Source organism: Budorcas taxicolor, chromosome 4 (genome assembly GCF_023091745.1).
Source record: "Budorcas taxicolor isolate Tak-1 chromosome 4, Takin1.1, whole genome shotgun sequence".
In the NCBI taxonomy this organism is placed as follows: domain Eukaryota; kingdom Metazoa; phylum Chordata; class Mammalia; order Artiodactyla; family Bovidae; genus Budorcas; species Budorcas taxicolor.
This window is the reverse complement of record NC_068913.1, coordinates 100,497,338-100,519,762: the sequence shown is the minus strand read 5'-3', so window position 1 is coordinate 100,519,762 and position 22,425 is coordinate 100,497,338. Positions and strand designations below refer to the sequence as shown.

Here is a 22,425-nt window from a genome sequence, read left to right as displayed (position 1 = left end):
CAGTCTTTCGGACTCTGTGGGAGAGGGAGAGGGCGGGATGATTTGGGAGAATGGCATTGAAACAATAGTATCATATAAGAAACGAATCGCCAGTCTAGGTTCGATGCAGAGGATGCTTGGGGCTGGTGCACTGGGATAACCCAGAGGGATGGTATGGGGAGGGAGGTGGGAGGGGGGTTCAGGAGTGGGAACTTATGTACACCTGTGGCGGATCCATGTTGATGTATGGCAAAACCAATACAGTATTGTAAAGTAAAAAAATTAAAAAATAAAAAAATAAAAGAAAACTCAAGTAAGTAAAACTGGAAAAAAAAAAAAAAAAGTGCTTCTGTGTATGGAGTTCTACCCTGGCCATAAGCAGACTAGCCTAATTTTACTGTCACTCCCTGATTTTTCTTTTTACAATTTTCCCTCTACCAAGAGAGAAGACTGGAATTATTACTTGAAATAAAATGCTACAACAAGGGGTCCTGTTTTTAGTTTGTGCATCACTTAGGTATTGTCCAGAGTCCCCTTTATGAAGAATGAGCAGAAGATGAAAAAAAAGACAAATCCAAACATCCTTAGCTACTAGTTTTCATAGGGTAGCAAATTTTGCTAACTTTTGAATGTTATTTTAATTTTTTGTCATATTAGCCTTGAGTCCTAGGCTGCTGGCAATGCGACCCCTTAGAATGGCTCCAGAAAGCAGCTTTCAAACTACCCTTCAGGGAGAGATGTTTCTTCCCTGGGCAATCTGAAAATTCTGATCTGCAAACCTGGACTTAGAATGTCTTAGAAAGAGTTTCATGGTATAGATCAATGCCCCTTTCACTACGGTGTTTCTAGAATGTCCGGGAACCATCTCATGGATCTGGACTATTTACCTTGTGTAACTGACAAACCTACCATGCTGAAGGCTCCATGACACTGCCCTTCACTGTACCATATGGATCAGTGCTATTTCTCATTTGACCCTGGGACCTCACACTGCAGAATACAGTAGGAAATGAACCCATGAAAAACAAATCTCCCAGTAGATTACCTTAGTGGGGGAAGTGACCTTGTCCACAGATTGCTTTTCCCAGAGGTTCCTCTTGCCAGATACATCTCCTGGCCTCAAATCCTAATGAACAGAAAGCAGAAAAATTGATACGTGGCTCTTCGTTTTTTTCTGGCCAGGTCTAAAGAAATCACAACATGGTTGTTTATTTGTGTAACACACTTTATCCGAGTGATGTGAAATGGTTTGAATCAAAAGGATTGTTAACCATTGTTTGACTTTATATAGACCCTGACCTATGTTGTGACACGAGATTGGGCTCAAATTATCCAGCACTGAGGTCCCATTATTCACTGAGGACTCACTGTTTATTGGCCTGTAAAATTGGAATATAAGCATATTTAAAATGAGATAGCTTATTTTTAACTTTCTATGTTCTTAGAAGTGAATAGCACATAGGTTTTAAATAATTTTTGGTATGAAAGTGAAAGTCGCTCAGTCGTGTCCGACTCCTTGCAGCCTCATGGAGTCCATGGAATTCTCTAAGCCAGAATACTGGAGTGGGTAGCCTTTCCCTTCTCCAGGGGATCTTCCCAACCCAGAGATCGAACCCAGGTCTCCCACATTGCAGGTGGATTCTTTACCAGCTGAGCCACAAGAGAAGCCAAGAATTTTGGAGTGGGTAGCCAATCCCTTCTCCAGGGGATCTTCCTGACCCAGGAATCAAACCAGGGTCTCCTGTATTGCAGGTGGATTCTTTATCTACTGAGCTATCAGGGAAGCCCAATTTGGGGGCATACTCCAATATAAAATAAAAAGTTTAAAAATTAAAAAATACCTATAATAAATAAATAATTTTCAGGGGGTTGAATAAGCACTTCATCCCTTAAAATTAACTTTCTTTTTGGCCCCATGGCCCCCAGCCCTTAAGACTAATGCATATCAGCTGGACTCCCAGTGGCCAACCCTGCATCTCTTCGCCTGAGGACTTCCTCTGGCTACAGGTGCCCACTTAGCCCACCCAGGAGGCAACCTGGATGTTCAGAGTCATCCCTAAGAGCAGTCTTCAATCACTCATCCATGAGATTGGGTGCGAGAATATTTCTTAGACTTGCTCACGCCTCAGGTAGGGTAACTCAGAAGCATGTGTTTTGTGATGGCTTCTAGGCTTTTCCCAGTGAGGTTACGTTTAAAAGCTCACATAGTGAGTTGCTTAATAAACATTCTTAATTGGCTGTTTTCTTTTCCCGCCTCACTTCCTACAGTGTTTTCTTCAGGTCCCAAGAACACTACTTGCATAGGAACCACTCTTTTAGGGCAGCCCAATCTAGGACATTTTTCTAATTGCACTTTCCTCAGACTAAAATAATTTTATGTTTTCTGAGAAGCAAGTGGTAATTCAGAAGTGTATCAGGAGAAGCCAGCCCCATGAAAGTAAACATTTACTACAAATTGTACCCATAAGAGAAACTGACAGGTTGATGACATATGCAAGAACCCGTGAAAATCCTGGGAAGAAAATACTAAAATATGATAACGGCCATATATCTTGGATTTTTTATTTACTACCTCATAATGAATTTGGCTTAGACAAGGATCCAAATTTCTGTTTCCATTTACTTCTCTTCTAACATTTGCTTATATTAGTCCTTGGCAAAGGCAGTTTCTGGAAAATAAATGTGTTTCACTGAAATAGTAATGTTTATTTTGGCAAACCCTTTTCTCATTAGAAGGCAAAGCTAACAGCAATTGCATTTACCCATGGACACCAGTCTAAGTGGACATATATTTTTTCATAGATAACTCTTGAGATTGTAATGCTGAAGATGCAATGGTTAAATAGTATCATGTGAAGCAGTTCAGATTTGCTTTAATCTTATTATCAGTAAATGTCTGGATTTTCATTGTGATGTGGATTCCTGATATTCTGTTAGAGAGTTACACCTATTTAACTTGGAACCAGTAAGCAACAAATCAGGTTGTTTTTGAAGAATTCCACTGTATATTCCAATGTAGGCAGAAGCTGCCAAATTGTCTGGAAGACTGTTTAAAAAATTTGGAGACTATAATCAGGAACATGCTAATGGTAGCTCTGGAAAGTGGCTATTACTACTTTATTTATTTGATTTATATAAGACAAATACTTTTTTTTTTTTAATGTGAATACTCTTCTACTGAGGAAAATGAATTGTATCTCCCTTAAATCCTGCCTATGAATCTTTTGAGGTCACTTAAAGAGTTTAGAGAGTCCATTTAAAGAAAATATTAACATCCAAGTAGCAAACTGGCATTTTAAATCAAATGGGAAATATAAATGAAATTACCTGACCAGCCTACTACATTTTAGAGAAAGACCCACTCCAGAAGAACAGGGAAAAATGAAGGCAGGAGAGCAGACTTCCAGTCAACCAGAGATCAAAGAATGAAGAAGAGAATTCAGCTGAGAAGGACAAAGTTGTTTTTTTTTTTAAACAAAAAGAAAGATAAATTAGCATTTTAATTGCTGTATATAACATGTAGTTTAGACACAAAGAACAGATAAACCAGGTACAGCAGACATATTCAGAATTTTACAGTGACATTGAAGTCCTGTAAATTCTACCCACAAATAGCAATAGATGTCCCAGTAAAGAACCAGGTATAGATCAGTGTTTAAATAAGTTATTAATTTTCAGAAACCCCAAATAATATTGATTTGACAAGCTTCTGAACGTTTTTAATTACATGAAAATTAATTCATAGCTAGTAGCAGAGGATGGTTTTTATCTTAGGTGAAGTTTAGAACTGAACACGAATCTCTTTTCCTTCTTCTTGAGGTTTCACTGGATGAGCACTATTTTGGTGAGAAAATTTCTGTCTGATTTTTCCTTAATGGCCACGTGCCACACATCTGCAAACACAACCCTGGCTTTCCCCTCCACACACATATGCCAGGGAATAGAAACCAAGTGCTAAGAATAAATCGCTTATGGCCCCCAATTAGAAGGGTGGCTTTGGGAGCCTCCTCTCTACTGTTGTCCTTAGGTAATCTTCTGACATCCTGAGCTCAGTGTCAGCCTGACCAGAATCCCCAGGCTGTCAAACTCACATGTCTGTCATGAAGAGACAGGTTAGAAACTCAAAAGCTGGAAGTAGCTGGTGGAAGAAAATGTTAAATTTTGAAAAGAGGGAATCGACAAATTAAAGAGTGCATGCCGCCACACCTCAAAAATGTGTCTGAATTATAATTTTAAAAGGGAAAATAAAGCACGATGGCCTGGTCTACACAGATCTTAGCTGCAGGCCACCAGAGTGAAACCCCCTGGATAAGACCTAGACAACAGCCTTTCTTGACCTGACTTTCTAAGCTGCCTTCCTGGATTTAACCTTTTGTCTGATAAATTTCATGTACTCATATCTACAGGATCCTTCCAGCTCTTTCCAGTAGTTTGGACATTTTCATTTCCTTTCTGTTGGATCCTTATTGTCTGTGGTTCACAATCCTGCCTTGTTGAACTCCAAGTTATTTCTTTTCCTGAATGACATGTTGCTGGTCTAAGACTCTTGGAATGTGCACAAAGCTCAAAGTTGCTTATTAAGAATACTGAAGCTGGCCTTTTATCTATAACATCAACTATGTAGCATTATCTTTCGACCTGGCCTTTATCGAGGAAGCCACATTAGTCTACAAAATCCAATGGGACATGGGGAAAAAGAGATCATTCTGATGTATACCAATTGCCACATTCTTCTTTCCTTTTCTTCTCTAGATATTAGTATAGCAGTTGCCAACCTTTTTGGCATGAGGGACCAGTTTCAAGGAAGACAATTTTTCCATGGACCAGGGGTAGGGGAGAATGGTTTCAAGATGATTCAAGTGTGTTACATTTATTGTGCACTTTATTTCCATTATTATATTACATTGTGAAATATAATGAAATAATTATACAATTCAGCAAAATGCAGAATCAGGCAGTAATGCAAGTGATAGAAAAGAGCTGTAAATAAAGATGAAACTTCACTTGCTCTCCTGCCATTCACCTCCTGCTGTGTGTGACTCAGTTCCTAAGTTCTGGGGGTTGGGGACCCCTGCCCTAGTAGACAGTCTAGCAAATTACTTATTAAATATTAGATAAAGCAGGCAATGACTTTGTAATTTCCCTGTAATGCCTGTTTGTCCTGCCATTTTTAGGAGGTCATCAGTAATTCCCAGAAAATACGGATTTTTGTGGAAACCTTGACTCAGCTATACCTATTGTAATACTAACTGAATTGAATCTTTTTAACCCTCCCATTAGGATGAAATAGATGACAGGCTTATCAGTTAAAGTGTTGATAAAAGAGTATGAGTCAGGTCCTTGACCAAATATATGAGTATAATCTGGAACTGAAATGAAACAAGATTGCAAATACATATAAAAAACTGATCACCTCCTTCAGCAATGCGCCATATTCATCCAAGAAGAAAGAATAAAAACATACACCTCTTTCTTCTTATGTTGCTATCATGAGAAGTCTTAAATGGGTCCACAAACTTGGTGAACTTGTATTATATGCAATGTTTTGGGGGAGAGGGTTCTTAGATTTCATTAGGTTTTCAAAGGGGTCCATAATTCAATAAGGTTGATAAACACTGGTCTGGAACCATAAAACTTTATATAAACTGCCATTAAAAAATAATTTCCATTCTTTATATCACCCGGGGGTGCTGGGGAAACTTGAGGCACTAAAGATCACATACCTTGAGGGTATCATCCCTCGCTTTGTGTGTGCTAAGTCACTTCAGTCATGTCTGACTCTTTCTGACCCCGTGGACTGTAGCCTGCCAGATTCCTGTCCATGGGATTTCCAGGCAAGAATACTGGAGTGGGTTGCCATGCCTTCTCCAGGGAATCTTCCTGACCCAGGGATTGAACGTGCATCTCTTAAGTCTCCTACACTGGTAGGCGGGTTCTTCACCACTAGGGCCACCCAGAAAGCCCTACCATCTCCTTTTATAGGCCTCCTTTCGTATATCTGAGGGCTTCCCTGATGGCCCAGAGGGCAAAGAGTCTGCCAGCAATGCAGGAGACACAGGAGATGTGGGTTCGATCCCTGAGTCAGGAATATCCTCTGGAGGAGGAAATGGCAACCTACTCCAGTATTTTTGTTGGAAAAATCCCATGGACAGAGTAGTCTCAGGGGGTACAGTCCACAGTCACAAAGAGTCTATATCTACTGGGAGTGGGAAAAAGATTTCTTTTCAATATATTATCTTTCCAGTTGTAAACCAGGGGTTCACATTAGTTTTATATCTCTGAGAGGCCTTCAGTAAAGAATCTCAGGCTAAATATTAATTGATTATAAGGAACTGTACCTAACAAGGGTATGGAAATATTTCCATTTTTTCTTTTTTCAGTTGGCAAGGTGATAAACTCTAGTGACTTTGGAGATTAAACATGGAGCCAATGGATGCAATTAAATGCTCAATGGTGCAGAGACCTAGGGTTTGCGAAGCTTTTCTTCTTCCTCTGGAATGGGGTGGTTGTGACATCAGAGTCTTTTGCTACCTTGGGCACCAACAAAGCTATAAAAGCCAACTGAACAGAGAATAAGGCTTTTGATTATAATGATAAATGCAAGGCAACTATCATATACATTCAATGAAAAGGCTAAGAGAATATTTTTAGTAAGAAAGCCATGCTTAATAAGAAGATTTTAAATTTCCAAAAATAACATTCCTAACCAGTTTTTATAGTTTCTAGTCTTACTGTTGTTTTGTTTTTAATGGCTTTCCTTTGGAGGTGTTGACAAGGAAATTACAGCAATTATTTCAACAACTACCTAATCACTGTATTTTTGTGTTAAGTTACAGAAATTAGGCAAATTAGAAAATGTGAGTTCGATGGCCAGCGTAACACTCTAAGTCTAGGGGTGCTCTTGACAGAGAAACGGCCAAGATGATTTGACATTTTCAAATTCCTAGCTTAACTCATAGAACAGAAACTAAACACGCAGACAGTTAACAGGGTAAATCTGAACTGCCTCAGCGTTGTGGGAGGAGAGGTGATGACAGTTCCGTTTTACCTTCTGGGCAATGACTGCTGCTCGGGACTGCTCTCTCTCATCTGAGCCCCTCCTTGTTTGTTACTCAGCAGTTGCAGCCAACAACAGGGGCCCTGTTTTTCCCAGACAAATACCCCAACAGCTTGTTTTCTTCTGTTGCTGGAAGCTGAGCTATCAAAGACATTCAGAAAAACCTGGAGCTACTTACAGAAGGCTTGGGAGCAGGCGACTTGCTTCCCTCGGGCGTTTTGGTTAGCCATTCATTGATGCGGCTGGATACCCCCACTTTCAAGCCAGCGGTTTCCTGTAAAGGTCAAGCATCCAATGTTGAAGGGGAAAAAAAAAAACTACCTGCAAATTCAAAGCAACCTCAAAATACTATTCAGTATTATTTCATACAGCACCAATCAATTACCGATCATTATATGGACTATTTTAAGGAAAATAAATCTTGAACTTGATACTGAAAGCATATGATATCTGGTTTTCTTCCTTCTGCACTTCATATCTCCCCTGCCAATCCCAAGGTTAGTGATGAACTCCGGGCATTGTATTTAGAGGCCTCTGGCCAGGGCATAGTATAGAACCTCAGGAACACACTCTTTCTGAGCCTGCTTTTGTGGTCATTGCAAAAGAATGTAAGAATTATACTTTCTTCACTGCTTTTGTAATTAACTATGTAATTCCTAAAAAAAATAAAAGGAAAAAAAGAAAGGTGGAGGGGGGGGAATCCAACCTCCAGAATGAAAAGACAGCAATCCTTGCTCACCTTGTTTGGTGTGCCTGAAGCAGTGGGGGATGAGAACACATTTCCTTTCTCCCACATGCTCTTGATGTTGCGGACACCTTCGGCAGGAACAGGAAGGTCCGAGGCCGCTGGCTTTGTAGGTTTTGCAGCTTTTGTTCCCTGAAGTATGTGAATTATTTTTAGGATTGGCGCTGATAGGTTTGTTCTCATAAAACTATAGCGAGCCTGTCCTCCTCAACATTATCACTCAACAAATTCATTGGGTAAACACCTTCACCAAAAATGACTCATAATTTCTATACATTTTGATAACATCTCTATTTCCAAATAAACCATTATATCTACTTCAGAGGATCTTTTCAAATTGAAATATGCTTTTCATTAGCATCTCCCCGCCCCCCACTTATTGTTATAGTGATACGCTACTTCATTTCTTCAACAGACACTTCTTGAGTGCCTGCTATGTGCAAGGCACTATCCTAGGCTCTGGGGACATGGTGGCACTCAAGATAGTCTGCTCTGTAAGCCCCACTGGACTGACATTAATAGGACAGATGGTAACTAGTTATTCAGTATTATTTCATGTTGCAATAAGTGCTATGAAAGATGAGTGTGGAGCTGAAAGCATGCCAAGAGACCACACAACAGGGCAGTGGTACTTAGTTTAGGGGGCTTCCCAGGTGGCTCAAGTGGTAAAGAATCCACCTGCACTGTAGGAGATGCAGGAGACATGGATTTGATCGCAGGGTTGGTAAGATTCCCTGAAGGAGGGAACAGCAACCCATTCCTGTATTCTTGCCAGAAAAATCCCATGAACAGGGGAGTCTGGCAGGCTACAGTCCAAAGGGTTGGAAAGAGTCAGACAAGACCGTGCAACTGAGCACGCACTTTGTCAAGGGGGGCAAAAGTAGTCCACTTTGAGGACGAGACATTTAAACCCAGATCTGATGGAAGACTTCAAAGAGGTTGGTGAAGGAAAGCACAAACACCGTTTCATGCAGAGCTAAGAGTACATGCCAAGGACCAAAGATAGGGATATGCCAAAACATCGAGAAAGACTGAGAGACCACTGCATGGAGAATATACTAGAAGAAGGAATGAACAGGTGTAAAAAAGAAATATGTGCATCCAAGATACTTTTCCAGCAGTAGTGATGCACATACCCTGAGTCATGCAGTTTCTCTCCTGGTCCTGCTTTGGGGCCTGTGGCTGTATCATCAAGGTGGGCAGCCAGGGTGAGTGGCCCCACTGCTGGACTACGTAAAGGCTGAAGCCATAGTCTTGGCTTCATTAACCCTGTTAGAGTTATGACCAATTCAACCACAGAAGAAAACTATTTGCAACTTGTCTTATTTGTCTTATATTTTAGTGGCCATTTAATCTTCTGAAAATCTCCTCGTGAATGTTAGGACTTGATTATTCACTTGATAAACCATCCAGAACTCTTTCTTATTCCCTCTCATCATTTGTTACAAACTATTTGATAGGCATCTCCACTCTGCAGTACAAAGGACAGGATCTAATCAAATCAAACTGATCCAGTTACATCATAGCAGACCACTAAAACTAAAGTCTACACAAAGGAGGAAAAAAAAAATCAGTATTGCATCTTGATCAATGGCACCCTACCCTCTTAGTGCTTTGGTACTTGGAAATATACACTATTTCCAAATAGAGTAGAACTCCTAGGTTAACTGGGGTCGGGGGAGGGGGGAAGAAAGTTGGATTAGACAGAGGCATAAAACTATGATCCTTCAAATATAAAACAATCAATTTGAAATTGACTATTAAATTCCAGCTGGCTATCATCTTTATATTAATTTATACTATCAATTTATTTGATAATAAAAGTTCTTATAGACAAAGAAGGACTAATCATGGTTGTAAAGGACCTGTTTAAACTATATATGGGAACACCTTTTATAAGGAATTAAGAATATTGAAGATATACTTGTGAACATATAAATAATACAGTTAAGTAACAAACTCATTCATTAAAAAAATTACACCTTCACTAAAGAATACTCAGGTGGAAAGTAGTAAATAACAATTTATTTAAAACTTTTCTATAATTTATCTTTACTATTGCTTTCTCTATAACTAGTTCAAAATAATAAAGCATCATTAACATTCTAACACTACTGGACTTGATTATTGTCCTAAGTGTTTCTCTGATTGTTTCTACAGTCAGAGTCGATTTCTGTTTGACCATAACACAGAGGCTACAGTCTGTGGGTTCGCACTGAGTCAGACACAACTGAGTGACCAACACTTTCACTTCAGTTTTCTAACATCGAGGACATCTCTCACCTCAATTGCACTGGTGTATTGCTCCAGTCTGCTGTCAATCTTGGAGACTACTGCTGCTTGATGAGTTGATTTGACACCACTGTTAAGTAAATAAACACACACAGACATGCATAGAAATATGAGAGAATTTTTCCATTACATATAATGGTTGATGATTCTCAATTCAACAATCAACCATATTTACCTTTTCTGCACAGACTTATTCAAAAATTCTGCTCGCTCTTCTATCTAGGAATAGGAAAAAAAACAAAACCAGTTAATATTTTCAGCTTATAAAGAGGGTTTCTCAGTCCATACTATTATTTTCCCTGAACCTGGGGAATAAAAGCACCAAAGAGTGCCAAAGAGTAAGAGGGTGCTGTGCACAACACCTCTGCTAGGGAGGAAAATGACATATTAGGGATTTCATAATGAGGTTTGTGAGCCTGGGAGATGAAGGTAGGACTGGCAGAAGAAATATGAAGAGAAATATGAAGTTCTGGAAACAAAGACTAGATAGAATGGAATAAATATGCCTCTGAAATAACACAAATCAACGGCAAAACAATCACATTTCAAGACTAACTTTTTTTGTTTTTGCTTTCTGACATACTTTAATTTTTTTTTCAATTTTTATTGAGGTATAAATGATATAACATTAGTTTTAGGTATACAACATAATGATTTGATATTTGTATATATAAGAATGATAACCAGGAACTGTGATCTATTCACTTACTGCTTAGCCTGGTTTCCTAATTTTGATAGCTATTACTGAACTTAATTTGCCCTGAATGTAGAAGACCGACGTGGAGCTGAGTGAAACTGGGGCACAGCTCACAAGGAATGGCTGAGGCTTCTCATGAAAACCCTAGTAGTCCTAGTGGGAAATAAGGAAATATGCCCAGAGAAACTGCTATGAGCATACTGATGGATAGTTTAGTATTTTTTTAATACATTTTTTTAAAGCTAGAAATTTTTGCTACAACTAAAGCTGCCATATCAAGCATTGTATTTTACTAAAACTGCATCACTCAAATCCAAATGTTCTTCATAAGCCAGCAAATATTTGTTGACTCCTCATGATACCCAACTCCAGGCTAGAAATAGCCTTTGCCATGCATCCTCTGTCATTAGCAAATAGTAACACCTTTGCATATGACTGCATGTGCAAAGCACACAGGTCCATTTTCTGTCCTGTTCAGGAATCTACTAGATTATAGTTACTGTAGACTGGTGCATATCAACAACCTCAAATAAGCAGATGATATGACTCTAACGGCAGAAAGCAAACAGGAACTAAAGGCCTTTTGATGAGGTTGAAAGAGGAGAGTGAAAAAGCTGGCTTAAAACTCAATGTTCAAAAAACTAAGATCATGGCATCTGGTCCCATCACTTCATGGCAAATAGATGGGGAAAATGTAGAAATAGTGACAGATTTTATTTTCTTGGGCTCCAAAATCACTGCGGATGGTGACTACAGCCATGAAATTAAAAGACGCTTGCTCCTTGAAAGGAAAGCTATGACAAACCTAGACAGTATATTAAAAAGCGAAGACATCACTTTGCTCACAAAGGTCCATATAGTCAAAGCTATGATGTTGAAGCTGAAACTCCAATACTTTGGCTACCTGATGTGAAGATCTGACTCATTTGAAAAGACCTGATGTTGGGAAAGATTGAGGGCAGGAGGAGAAGGGGATGACAAGGATGAGATGGTTGGATGGCATCACCAACTCAATGGACATGAGTTTGGGTGAACTCTGGGAGTTGGTGGTGGACAGGGAGGCCTGGCGTGCTGCAGTTTAAGGGGTTACAAAGAGTCGGACACGACTGAGCAACTGAACTGAACTGAACTGATGGTTTTTCCGGTAGTTATATAGAGATGTGAGCATTGGCCAAGCTGAGTGCCAAAGAATTCATGTGTTCAAATTGTGGTGCTGGAGAAGACTCGTGAGAGTCCTTTGGACAGCAAAAAGGTCAAACCACTCAATCCTAAAGGAAATCAACCCTGAATATTCATTGGAAGGACTGCTGAAGCTGAAGCTCCAATACTGTCTACTTGATGCAAAGAGCTGACTCATTGGAAAAGACCCTGATGGTGGGAAAGATTGAGGGCAGGAGGAGAAGAGGCGACAGAGGATGTGATGCTTGGATAGTATCACCAATTCAATGGACACGAGTTTGAGCAAACTCCGGGAGATAAAGGACAGGGAAGCCTGGTGTGCTGCAGTCCACGGGGTCACAAAGAATTGGACATGACTTAGCAACTGAACAACAACAAGAATAGGTCAGCAGCTGACCTTCCCCTACAATCTTCAAAATGTCAATGGCTTTTTCTAGACTATTGGCCTAGGACTCACAGATTATTGATAAATAACCTTAAGCTTTTTGGAAAACATGCTTCACTCCTAGTATCAGTTGAACAATACATTTATAGATGCTAGTGAGGGCACTTCATCCTTTCCAATGATTTCTTACAAAGATAAAATCAAACTCATTCAAATGAAACTTTATGCAAAAATGTGCTATAGGTATCCCCAAGTTTATGAAGTGAAAAGGGTTTCAAACCCTTATTTTTCTGATTTTAACATGAACTTAGAAGTGCATTTCTGGAGGAAAAGTTCCCAGCTAAACTTTTTCTGAATGAGATAAAATACATTAGAACCACACAATGTACTGGCACTTGTAATATTATTCACTCATCTATCCATCCAATCTTTATCCCTGCCAACCTGTCTGTCACACAACCAACAAACCAATAATTATATGTGAGTACTGCTTACTCCTTGGAAGGAAAGTTATGACCAACCTAGATAGCATATTCAAAAGCAGAGACATTATTTTGCCAACAAAGGTCTGTCTAGTCAAGGCTATGGTTTTTCCAGCGGTCATGTATGGATGTGAAAGTTGGACTGTGAAGAAAGCTGAGCACTGAAGAATTGATGCTTTTGAACCGTGGTGTTGGAGAAGACTCTTGAGAGGCCCTTGGACTCCAAGGAGATCCAACCAGTCCATTCTAAAGGAGATCAGTCCTGGGTGTTCTTTGGAAGGACTGATGCTAAAGCTGAAACTCCAGTACTTTGGCCACCTCATGGGAAGAGTTGACTCATTGGAAAAGACTCTGATGCTGGGAGGGATTGGGGGCAGGAGGAGAAGGGGACGACAGAGGATGAGATGGCTGGATGGTATCACCGACTCAATGGACGTGAGTTTGAGTGAACTCTGGGAGTTGGTGATGGACGGGGAGGCCTGGTGTGCTGCGATTCATGGGGTCGCAAAGAGTCGGACACCACTGAGCGACTGAACTGAACTGAACTGAACCTATTATATAAAATTAAACACCAATGATGTATAAAACAGGGCTCCAATTCTGTACAGAGTCAGTAGGGGAGACTAGCAGAACAGATAAATGAAAAATTTTAAATTCAGTGGTAGATAAACAGCAAAGTCCTACTGTAAAGCACAGGGGACTACATCCAGTCTCCTGGGACAAACCATAATGGAAAAGAATATTAAAAAAGAATGTATATATGTGTAAAACTGAGTCACTCTGTTATACAGAAGAGACTGGCACAACATTGCAAATCAACTGTACTTCAATAAAAATAAAAATTTAAAAATTATTAAAAAACTAAACGGTAGGTACCATATTAAAGATTAAAAAATGGGAGAGTTGGAGAAAGTTTTTCAGATGTTCTGGTATTTAAGCTGAATTTTATAGTTTATAGTTTACACAGCTTTATAAATGAGTTCATGAAAGTGAGGGTGGGGAGTGTGTGCGTTGGAGGGGAGAGGACATTTGTAGCAGAGCAGACACATATGCAAAGGTTTGGGGAACCAAGAAGCAAGTGGAGCAGTGGGGCTGAAGAATGGAGAACCGCTCAGTGTGGGGGAAGGACAGCAGACAGGGGAGACAGAGAGGGCGCCTGTTCTTTGTAGCACCTCTAGCATCGTTCTGACCTGGGGATCACCTTGTTAATGTTGGCCATCACATTTATCCACATTATGGCTCTCAGACTCTAACATCTCCTTTTGTATCTACAGTATCCAATACATCACATTTTGTCAGGACTTACTGATATATTTTTGCTGGCAAATGCCTGCACTTAGTGACTCTCAGTAATGTAACAATTTCTACTAAATTTGTAAATTACTTGTTCAGTGTAAGGAGTTTAAAGAGAGAAACTGTTTCTTCTATAAACCAAGAGGTGGCAGTGTGGTCCTAATGAAGCGGGGGAAAATCATACGCATTTCAGCAAACTGGCGCTCTCCTTAACTCCACACTCCTTCTACCATGAGTATATGAAAATAATAATAGAAACAAAACTCTAAATTTAATTTACTTAAAACTTATTGTTTGTATGTCTTAGGTAAGAAAGATCATTCACTGCCAGCATAATTTAATTATGAGAAACCAGGTTCTGAGCTTCTCAGACGAGGAACGTAAGCCATGAGAAATCAACAAAATACACCAGTGGATAATATCTTGTGGTCAAATATCAAATGTTTCTCCTCCCGCTGGCATTCGACAATGTTAGCTTGTGACCATTTATAATAGCTGCAGGGCCAAGAGTGTCAACAGTTGCAGGAATTTCAATTGTAGGACATGAAATGAAGTTATAAAACAAGAGCCATAGCAGGTTCTTCAAGGCACATACTATGGAGAAAAACACTAGATTGCCTACTCTTGAAGGCATGTCTGTTACAAAGAAATTGAAAGCTTCTTTTGTATATATCAATTTTGATGGCTCACACATGCCTCTCTACTAGAATGTTGTTGTTCAGTTGCTCAGTCGTGTCTGAGTCTTTGTGACTGCAACATGGCCTTCCCGTCCTTCTCTACCAGAATAAGTAGATACATGGCTTTGTGGGAACTCTGGAGTCTGGTTGATGGAAACACTAGAGAAGCTAAGTTGGGAACCTTGGCAGAGAGATGCTTGAAGAAAGAGGATGGGTTGCAGTTTCTTTTGAAAAACAAAGTAGAAATTAGAAGTCTCGATAACTACAACTTTTCTCGCGTTCCCACACAGTTCAAGGAAAGCTTAGCTCGGGTGGCAATTGAAGGAAGGTTGAAAGAGAGAGGACACTTTTTTGATTATCGATGAGCCAGGAAGAAATGGACCCAGACAGAGGGGGACCTAGTGGCTGTGCAGAGATGGTCTAAAGTGAGCAGGGTTTGCATCCTTCTGCTCTTTCTCCTTCAGCAGGGGTATGCAAATGGAGTTTTGCCTGTGTTCTCCACCCACCCACAAACTAAGAACATTTTACATTGTTAAAAGCCTTCGAAAAGGTCAAAAGAATATTTTGTAACATAGGAAGACTTTATGAAATTCAAATTTCAGATCCATAAATGAAGCTGACTTACTCCACACAGCCTCTCTCTCCTCCTTCTGCTCCACTCAGAGACCTCACTAAGCTGGTAGTCTGCACTTGGTTACCCTTGTAATTCTTGAGTTTTCCTGAGGCGGTCAACGATATGAGTGCCCTATGGACAGTGACCTTGCTTTGTGCTTCCCTCCTTCATAGTTCATAGCACATACTAGGTTTGTTATAAATATAAAATAAGAAAATTCCTCCTGAAGCAGCCCTTGAGATGAGATTGAAGTGTAAGGAGTTTATTTGGGAGGGGTTAGAACCATGGTAGACTGGGACCCAGACCATCCTAAAGATGAAAGGAAATGTTCTAGGAATAAAACATATGGGTTTCCATGTGAAATAGGTAATAAGTAAACAGGTAATAAGTGTAAATAACTGACTTTTGATCAAAATGTGCACACACTGATAGACATACGCACAACACACGTGAACCAGCTGCAGCCTGGCTATGATTCTATACTGGCTATACCTGTTGTTAGTGCTTTGTAACTTGTTGTCAGGGCTTTGGAACCTGGCTAAGATGACAGAAAATAAAAACTGCTCAAAGTTCCAATCTCTAAAGATTCATTCGTCCATGTAATTTATTCAATAAACACTCACTACATCAGTGAGTATCTTCACTGTGCCAGGGACTCAAAACATGCTGACTGTATAAGCAAAGATACATATTTGTGTCTACACTCTGGTCTCTCCACCTCAACCAGCCCATCATCGCCCTGACTCAGCTCCTTCCAGCTCATTCTCTCAGCAGCACTTCTGTCTTCCTTTATTAGGAGCTATGACCACAGAACGGAGTAGTCAGACCAAACTCATCCTGGCAAGGGAGCCTATCCGAGTCACATTTCATCTCCTTTGATGACAACAGCTTTGAAATTTGACCTGTGCCATCCCCAGCTGTCCTGCTCTTAATGATGACAAAGAAAAATAATGAAATTAGCATGAAAAAGCAGCTTAAACCTTTAAAATATATTTGCCTGTTTTATAGTTTCAATGTTTCTGCTTTTAACTGCTCAAAGTAATACGGCACACTGAGAGTGTGGGTCAATGAAATCCAGAGGTAATCACCATAGGTCATTTTAATCAAAGATCTAATAAACAAAAGACACAAAGTATTCCACTTGATGTCTCTCCTATCTATATCTTGAAAATGAAAAAAAGCTATGAAATTGCTGACAGAGGGAGCAAAAAGATAAATGGTACAAAAACTTTGAATAAGTAATAACTAAATCAGGAGCTGAAATCATGTTTCTATCATATTTTAATAAGCACAAGAAGGTTTTCTGGGGAAAAATACCTTGAGAGATGAACCTTTAGGAGTGAAACATTTGAAGGGCTTCTTGTCCTCTGATAAACCATCTTCTGGCATCTTCTGGCGTTTCTCAGCAGCTTCTGCCCTTCGCCTTTCAATCTCTTCCTTTAGCCTCCTCTTCTCTTCCTAAGAAAGAACAAATAACAAGGACGTTAATATCAGCTTCAAGCCAAAAGGAAATAGTGCTGTAGGGGAATGGTCCTAGTCCTAGAAGAGAAAGACCCAGATTCTAGAAAAGATGCTAGCCCTTCCTCAAGGGTGGCACCAGAAGTTAAACCTGAGCGCTTGAGTCCAACTGCTGATGTGCACTCTGGCACTGCCCCTTCCAAACTGTGTGACCTTGGTCATGTTACTTATCTACCCCATGCCTCAGTTTCCTCATTTGTAAAATGGGGATAATAACAGTATCCACTGACTAGGGATTTAACACAGACTAAATGAGAAAGCTCAGGTAGAATGCTTAGACTCATGTTCAGCAGGACGATCATCATAGTCATCACCGCGTTAAGTCATCAAACACTGGCCCTTCATTTTGTGTATGTAAAATAAGTTATCACTTCTACCTACTTCCTAGGAGAGATGTGAAGACAAATGAGATGATTCATATGCTAAGGTACACAAATGTACAGCACTATGTTTACTAAATTGTACAAGAGATGGTTTCCTGCTTGCCCCTTCCTTAGCTGAGTAGATTATTTCCAGATAGTTTGACAAATCTGAAATGGTGTAGATACTGCTCCCTAGTGGTGAAGTCACAGATGTTTACAATCCCTCTCATCAACCCCTCGGTGCCTTCACTCCTGGCCAGAACACTCTGTCTTCTCATCAGGCTGCACATCCTCTAGGAACAGTTTTCTGACAGATTTATGCAGTCTTTGTAGTTTTCAAACTGGATGCTCTCAAGCAGGAACTGGATGTTCATGTGTCAGAGGATGCTGCAGAAAGATCCTGTGTATTGTGGACGAATCTTTGTGTCCCCCACCCAATCCCTGTGTTGAAATCCTAGCCCCCAGAGTGATGGCATTAGGAGGTGGGGGTTTGGGGACCATGAGAATGGAACCTAAAAAAGGCTCTAGGGGGCTCTCCCACCCCTTCTGCCCCATGAGGACACAGCGAGAAGACTGTATCTGTGAACTGAGGTCGCACCAGACAGAGTTTGCTGGCATTTCAATCTTGGACTTCCTAGCCTCAGAACTATGAGACAAACATCTCCTGTATGTCTTATCAGCCACCTAGTCTATGGCAATTTGTTATAGCGGCTGCCACTAAGACACTGTGCTTGGTAGGAGGTTAGACCAAATCATCTCTGAGGTCCAATCCAGGTCTCAGAGGGCATGTTTCTCCTCTGCTTTCATTGATACTTTGCTCCTCTAGAGAACAGCAATCACAATAATAACAGGAATGAAAACTATGACTTCCTGAGGGTCTATTATGTATCAGGCATCCTGAATACCATGATTTAATCACCACAATCCTGAAAGTAGATATTTCACAGATAAGGAAAAGAGGTCTCACGGTCTAGTGACTCTCCCAAGGTCCCAGCGTGCCAGTGGCAGAGGGTCTGATTCTAAAACGATCACTCCAATTACTTTCTAACCAAAGGTCACAGGCTCAAGAAGAGCTGCAGTTGAAAGAGACCTTGGAGTAATGTATCCACACGTTCCACACAGTTTGCGGAATGTTTGTATAGGATCCATGTCAGAAAGTCATCCAAAGTATTTTTGCATATTCTAAATGATGGGAGATCACAGTCTCTGGAGATTTGTGTGGAAAGCTCTAGGCGGAGTTGGAGAAGCTGGGTCCCAGTAGCAAATCTATCACTTATTAGTCAAGTGACTTCACACAAGTCAGTCAAACTACGATTCCCATTTCTTTGTCCAAAAAATGAGGATAATAATGTACCTCAGGATACAAGGAAAAAATGCTCTTTGTGAACTACTGCAGTGCTTACAGTAGTTGGTTAAGCACCTTTTCAGTTTTCAACATTTGCCTTCTTGTACCTTCATCTGTCATTTTCAGTTCTGCTTAAGAAGATGGAACAAATTCATCTGCTCATAATCACTGGGCTCCTGCTACATGCCTGGCGCTGTGCTGGGTCCTGGGTGTACAGCAATGAACAAAGCAGGTACTGTCCCTGCCTGTGAAAATCTAGTCACTTACTCCTCCACTTAGCACACCCCCAAAACGATTTTTGGGAAAATCTTCTCTATGAAACCTCTTCAAATATCAAAAAACAACTACCATGTGACTCTTGGTTCTTGTGACTGATCTGCAGACTTTTTCATCCTTCTCTGTTCTCACAGTCTTTACTGAGGGACATTTCCAGAGACATGCATTAAGACAAAGACAAGTGGGACCTGGGGAAAATTACAAAACCTCTGGGTGCCTTAGTTTCCTGATCTGTAAAATGGGGATGAGAAGACTACCTATATCAGAGAGCTCTTAGGAGAACTGAATAAATTAATGTGTATATAAGTTTTAGAACCACGCTTAGCACACAGCAAGCTGCTGCTGTTGTTCAGTTGCTAAGTCGACTCGGACTCTTTGTGACCCTAAAGACTGCAGCACACCAGGCTTCCCAGTCCTTCACTATCTCCCGGAGTTTGCTCAGATTCATGCATTTGTGAGAATTCACATTCAAAAGGGAAGCAGCAGTTCACCAGGGAAGAAACTATTTTCCAGGGTCAGGATGTTCACGGGGAGACGCGTACTCGTGAGCTTGGGTGAGTGAAGGCGCTAGACCACTGCGCTGCGTCCCGCCTTACCTCCTCTCTCACTTTTCGCTCTGCTTCCTCCTGCTTCTTCCTCTGCTCCTCCTCTTCCAGGACTTTCCTTCGCTCCTCCCTCTTCTTCTTCAGCTCCTCCAGCTCCAAGGCCGCCTCCTGCTGCTTCTGCTTGAGCTTCTCGAACTCCTCGCTCTCCGTCTCCCCACGGCGGCGGCGCAGCTCCTCCAGCCGCTTGCCGGCTTCCACCTGGGAAGTGCCTTCAGCCTCCTTGGCCTCGCTGACCCTCCCTCCAGCGCGGCTGCAAAGGAGTGGGACACTCGTCTGCCTTGCAGCCTACCCTCACCGCCCCTGGAAGCAGGGGAGGTTGGTCTGCAGGCCTTGCATCCCACACGGATATCTCCACTGCCCTCACTGGACAGCGGAACCTCACGGCTAAGTTGGGGTCCACCTGGAATTCCCAGGTCTGAATCCGAGTCCCCTCTCTGCCACTTACCCTGGGTTTCCTAGGTTGTACAATGGGAGCAAACAGGCACTGTTGGTGGGGCTGTAAATTGGTACAACCACTAGGGAAAACAGTATGGAGGTTCCTCAAAAAGTTAAAAGTAGAACTGCCATATGAGGCAGGAATTCCACTTCTGGGTATTTATCCAAAGAAAATGAAAACACTAACTCAAGAAGATACAAGTAATGCCCATGGTCATGCGGCATCATTTACAATAGCCAAGATACGGAAACAGCCTAAGTGCCCATTGGTGGATGAACGTATTACAAAAATGTAAAAGTACGTACAATGGAATATTATTGAGCCACAAAAGTGGAAGAAATCTTATATAAGTACTCATTAACAGGTAGTGAGGGCATTCTTAACTATATCTGAACATAGGTGGCCCATTTCTGACACTTTTGTAACAGATGAATTACCATGGTCTAGTATCATTTATTCCACGCAGAGAATAGCTCTGGTGTTTCTAGCTATGAGGCAAGAGGAGGAACAGAAAAGGAGTTCAAGATTACATAGTTACCGATACTGATTTTTTATGTGCATCTCATGCTTTTAAAATAGTGATATAGTTCTGAATAAACTATGTCCTTTAGTACTATGCTTTTCAAGCTGCATTTTGTAAAATCTATTTAGTGGACTGTAATTAGCATTTAAAAGAATCAACGAGAAAACATCAGAGGGTATTGCATGGAACAAGGGAAATGACCTTTTCTTGACATTCTTGTTTCAGTTATAAATACATATGAAGGTGTGTACCGGGATATGATATAAAATTTATATCTTACTAGGAGTTGAGGTTAAAAAGTTAAAAAATATCATCTAGGTTCTTGATAGCTAAAGATCAACTCTTATTTTTAACTCAGTCAAGGTTAGGGGACCCTTTAAGACTTGATATTGCTCTTTCAAAGTTTTACTTGTTCATAGGCCTGTGACTCCAGAGAGCAACCCTCTCCTTTCAGTTAAAGTCTCTCCATCTTCAGAGTTGGTTCTTCCTGTTCATGGTGTTTTGTTTGGTAGGACTGCTAACACGTGTCTATAGAAACTTTTCTGGACTCCACTAGGTGTCGCTCAATCTTCATTTTGGACATTCAGATGCCCATCATTTAGGGACTCGTTAAATCAGTCATGACCCATCCACCCAGTAGAACACTATAACATTAACTGTAGGCTTATACTCACTGGTGTAGAAAGCTAGCAAAAAGATACACCGTTATGCACAGTGAAAGAATCACTTTAAGACAGAGATTTATAATTATACACATCTGTATACATCTATATCTGTTTTGAATGTATACACATAAAGAGTATCTAGGGAAAATGTTACTGGTGGTTTCCTTAAGTGATGGATGCTTAACTTGCTCTGAATTGAGATTTTCATGTCATATTTTAGAGAAAACATCTAGCTATAAGAAAATGGGTCTATCAAAGGGAAAAGTAATTTAATCAACAAAAGGAGCTATGCTCAAAACAGGAACAAGAATTTTGGCCGCATCACATCTGCTCAGATGTGCTGGCATGGCCTGAGTGTTAGGGTACCACTAATATGGAAATTTCTTCCAGAAGGTTCTTTCCTCTTTCTGTGGCTTCGCTAGGTGAAAGTCGAGATTAATATAGACCTTTCACTATGAACACAGCTAGTTTTCAGTTAGACTAATAGGTACTAAGCTAATCCAAATAGAGGCTCTCACTCCTCCCCAGCTCCTCTCACTCTATAACTATCTGGAGCAAAGTGAGGTGTCTCTGCTTCTATAGGGATCAATTTCTAATTGAAACTACAACTAACATATGTTGGCAGCTAAATTAAAAACTAATAATATGGTAGCAGTTTGTTTCATTTTTTTCCTGTCAAAACATAGCAAAATTAAAGCAAGAGTCTCAATTTTGGGTTCTCAGTCCTCAGTGTGTTGCTATCTCTTGTGACTTATCTTTTCGAGTTGCCCAGTTTTCTGGATTTCCAAACAATGGGCATGTTAATTGTCAATTTGAGTTTTGACTAAAACTGGTTGAGAAGCTTGCTAATTGTTAACCAAACTTCTTTCTACTGACAGATTTTTAAAGCTATTTCTTTTAATAAAATTGTACTTGGACCTACAGCACATGTTTTAAACTATCAAGTAATTGTTGTTCAGTCGCTAAGGTGTATCTGACAATTGTAACCCCATGGACTGCAGCACGCCAGGTTCCCCATCCTTCACCATCTCCAGGGGTTAGCTCAGACACATGCCCATTGAATTGATGATGCCATCCAACCATCTCATCCTCTGTTACCCCCTTCTTCTCTTGCCCGTAATCTTTCCCAGGATCAGGGTCTTATCTAAGTATTAAATAATAATACTTTTAGGTAATATTCTTTGAACACTTTTCATGAACTTGACACTGTTCTAGGGCTCTAACACCTTAAAGGACTGGCACTTCAGCAAGCTCTGCACTCAGCTTACCAGCCTGAATCAGCTTGATTTCTAGATT

General features: G+C 40.5%; 1 protein-coding gene across 2 annotated transcripts in view; it reads right to left on the bottom strand.

Moving 5' to 3' along the window:
- The window catches only part of CALD1 (caldesmon 1), a 130,456-nt gene that overhangs the window by 4,013 nt on the left and 104,018 nt on the right, over positions 1 to 22,425 (bottom strand). For both annotated transcript variants that reach the window (XM_052638560.1, XM_052638562.1), the window contains 7 exons: positions 19,497 to 19,755; positions 16,717 to 16,857; positions 10,249 to 10,292; positions 10,065 to 10,143; positions 7,776 to 7,913; positions 7,215 to 7,310; positions 1,025 to 1,105 (listed from right to left, as the gene is read on the bottom strand). In XM_052638560.1, coding sequence (XP_052494520.1) covers positions 1,025 to 1,105; positions 7,215 to 7,310; positions 7,776 to 7,913; positions 10,065 to 10,143; positions 10,249 to 10,292; positions 16,717 to 16,857; positions 19,497 to 19,755 — 838 coding nt within the window. The remainder of the gene's footprint in view (positions 1 to 1,024; positions 1,106 to 7,214; positions 7,311 to 7,775; positions 7,914 to 10,064; positions 10,144 to 10,248; positions 10,293 to 16,716; positions 16,858 to 19,496; positions 19,756 to 22,425) is intronic.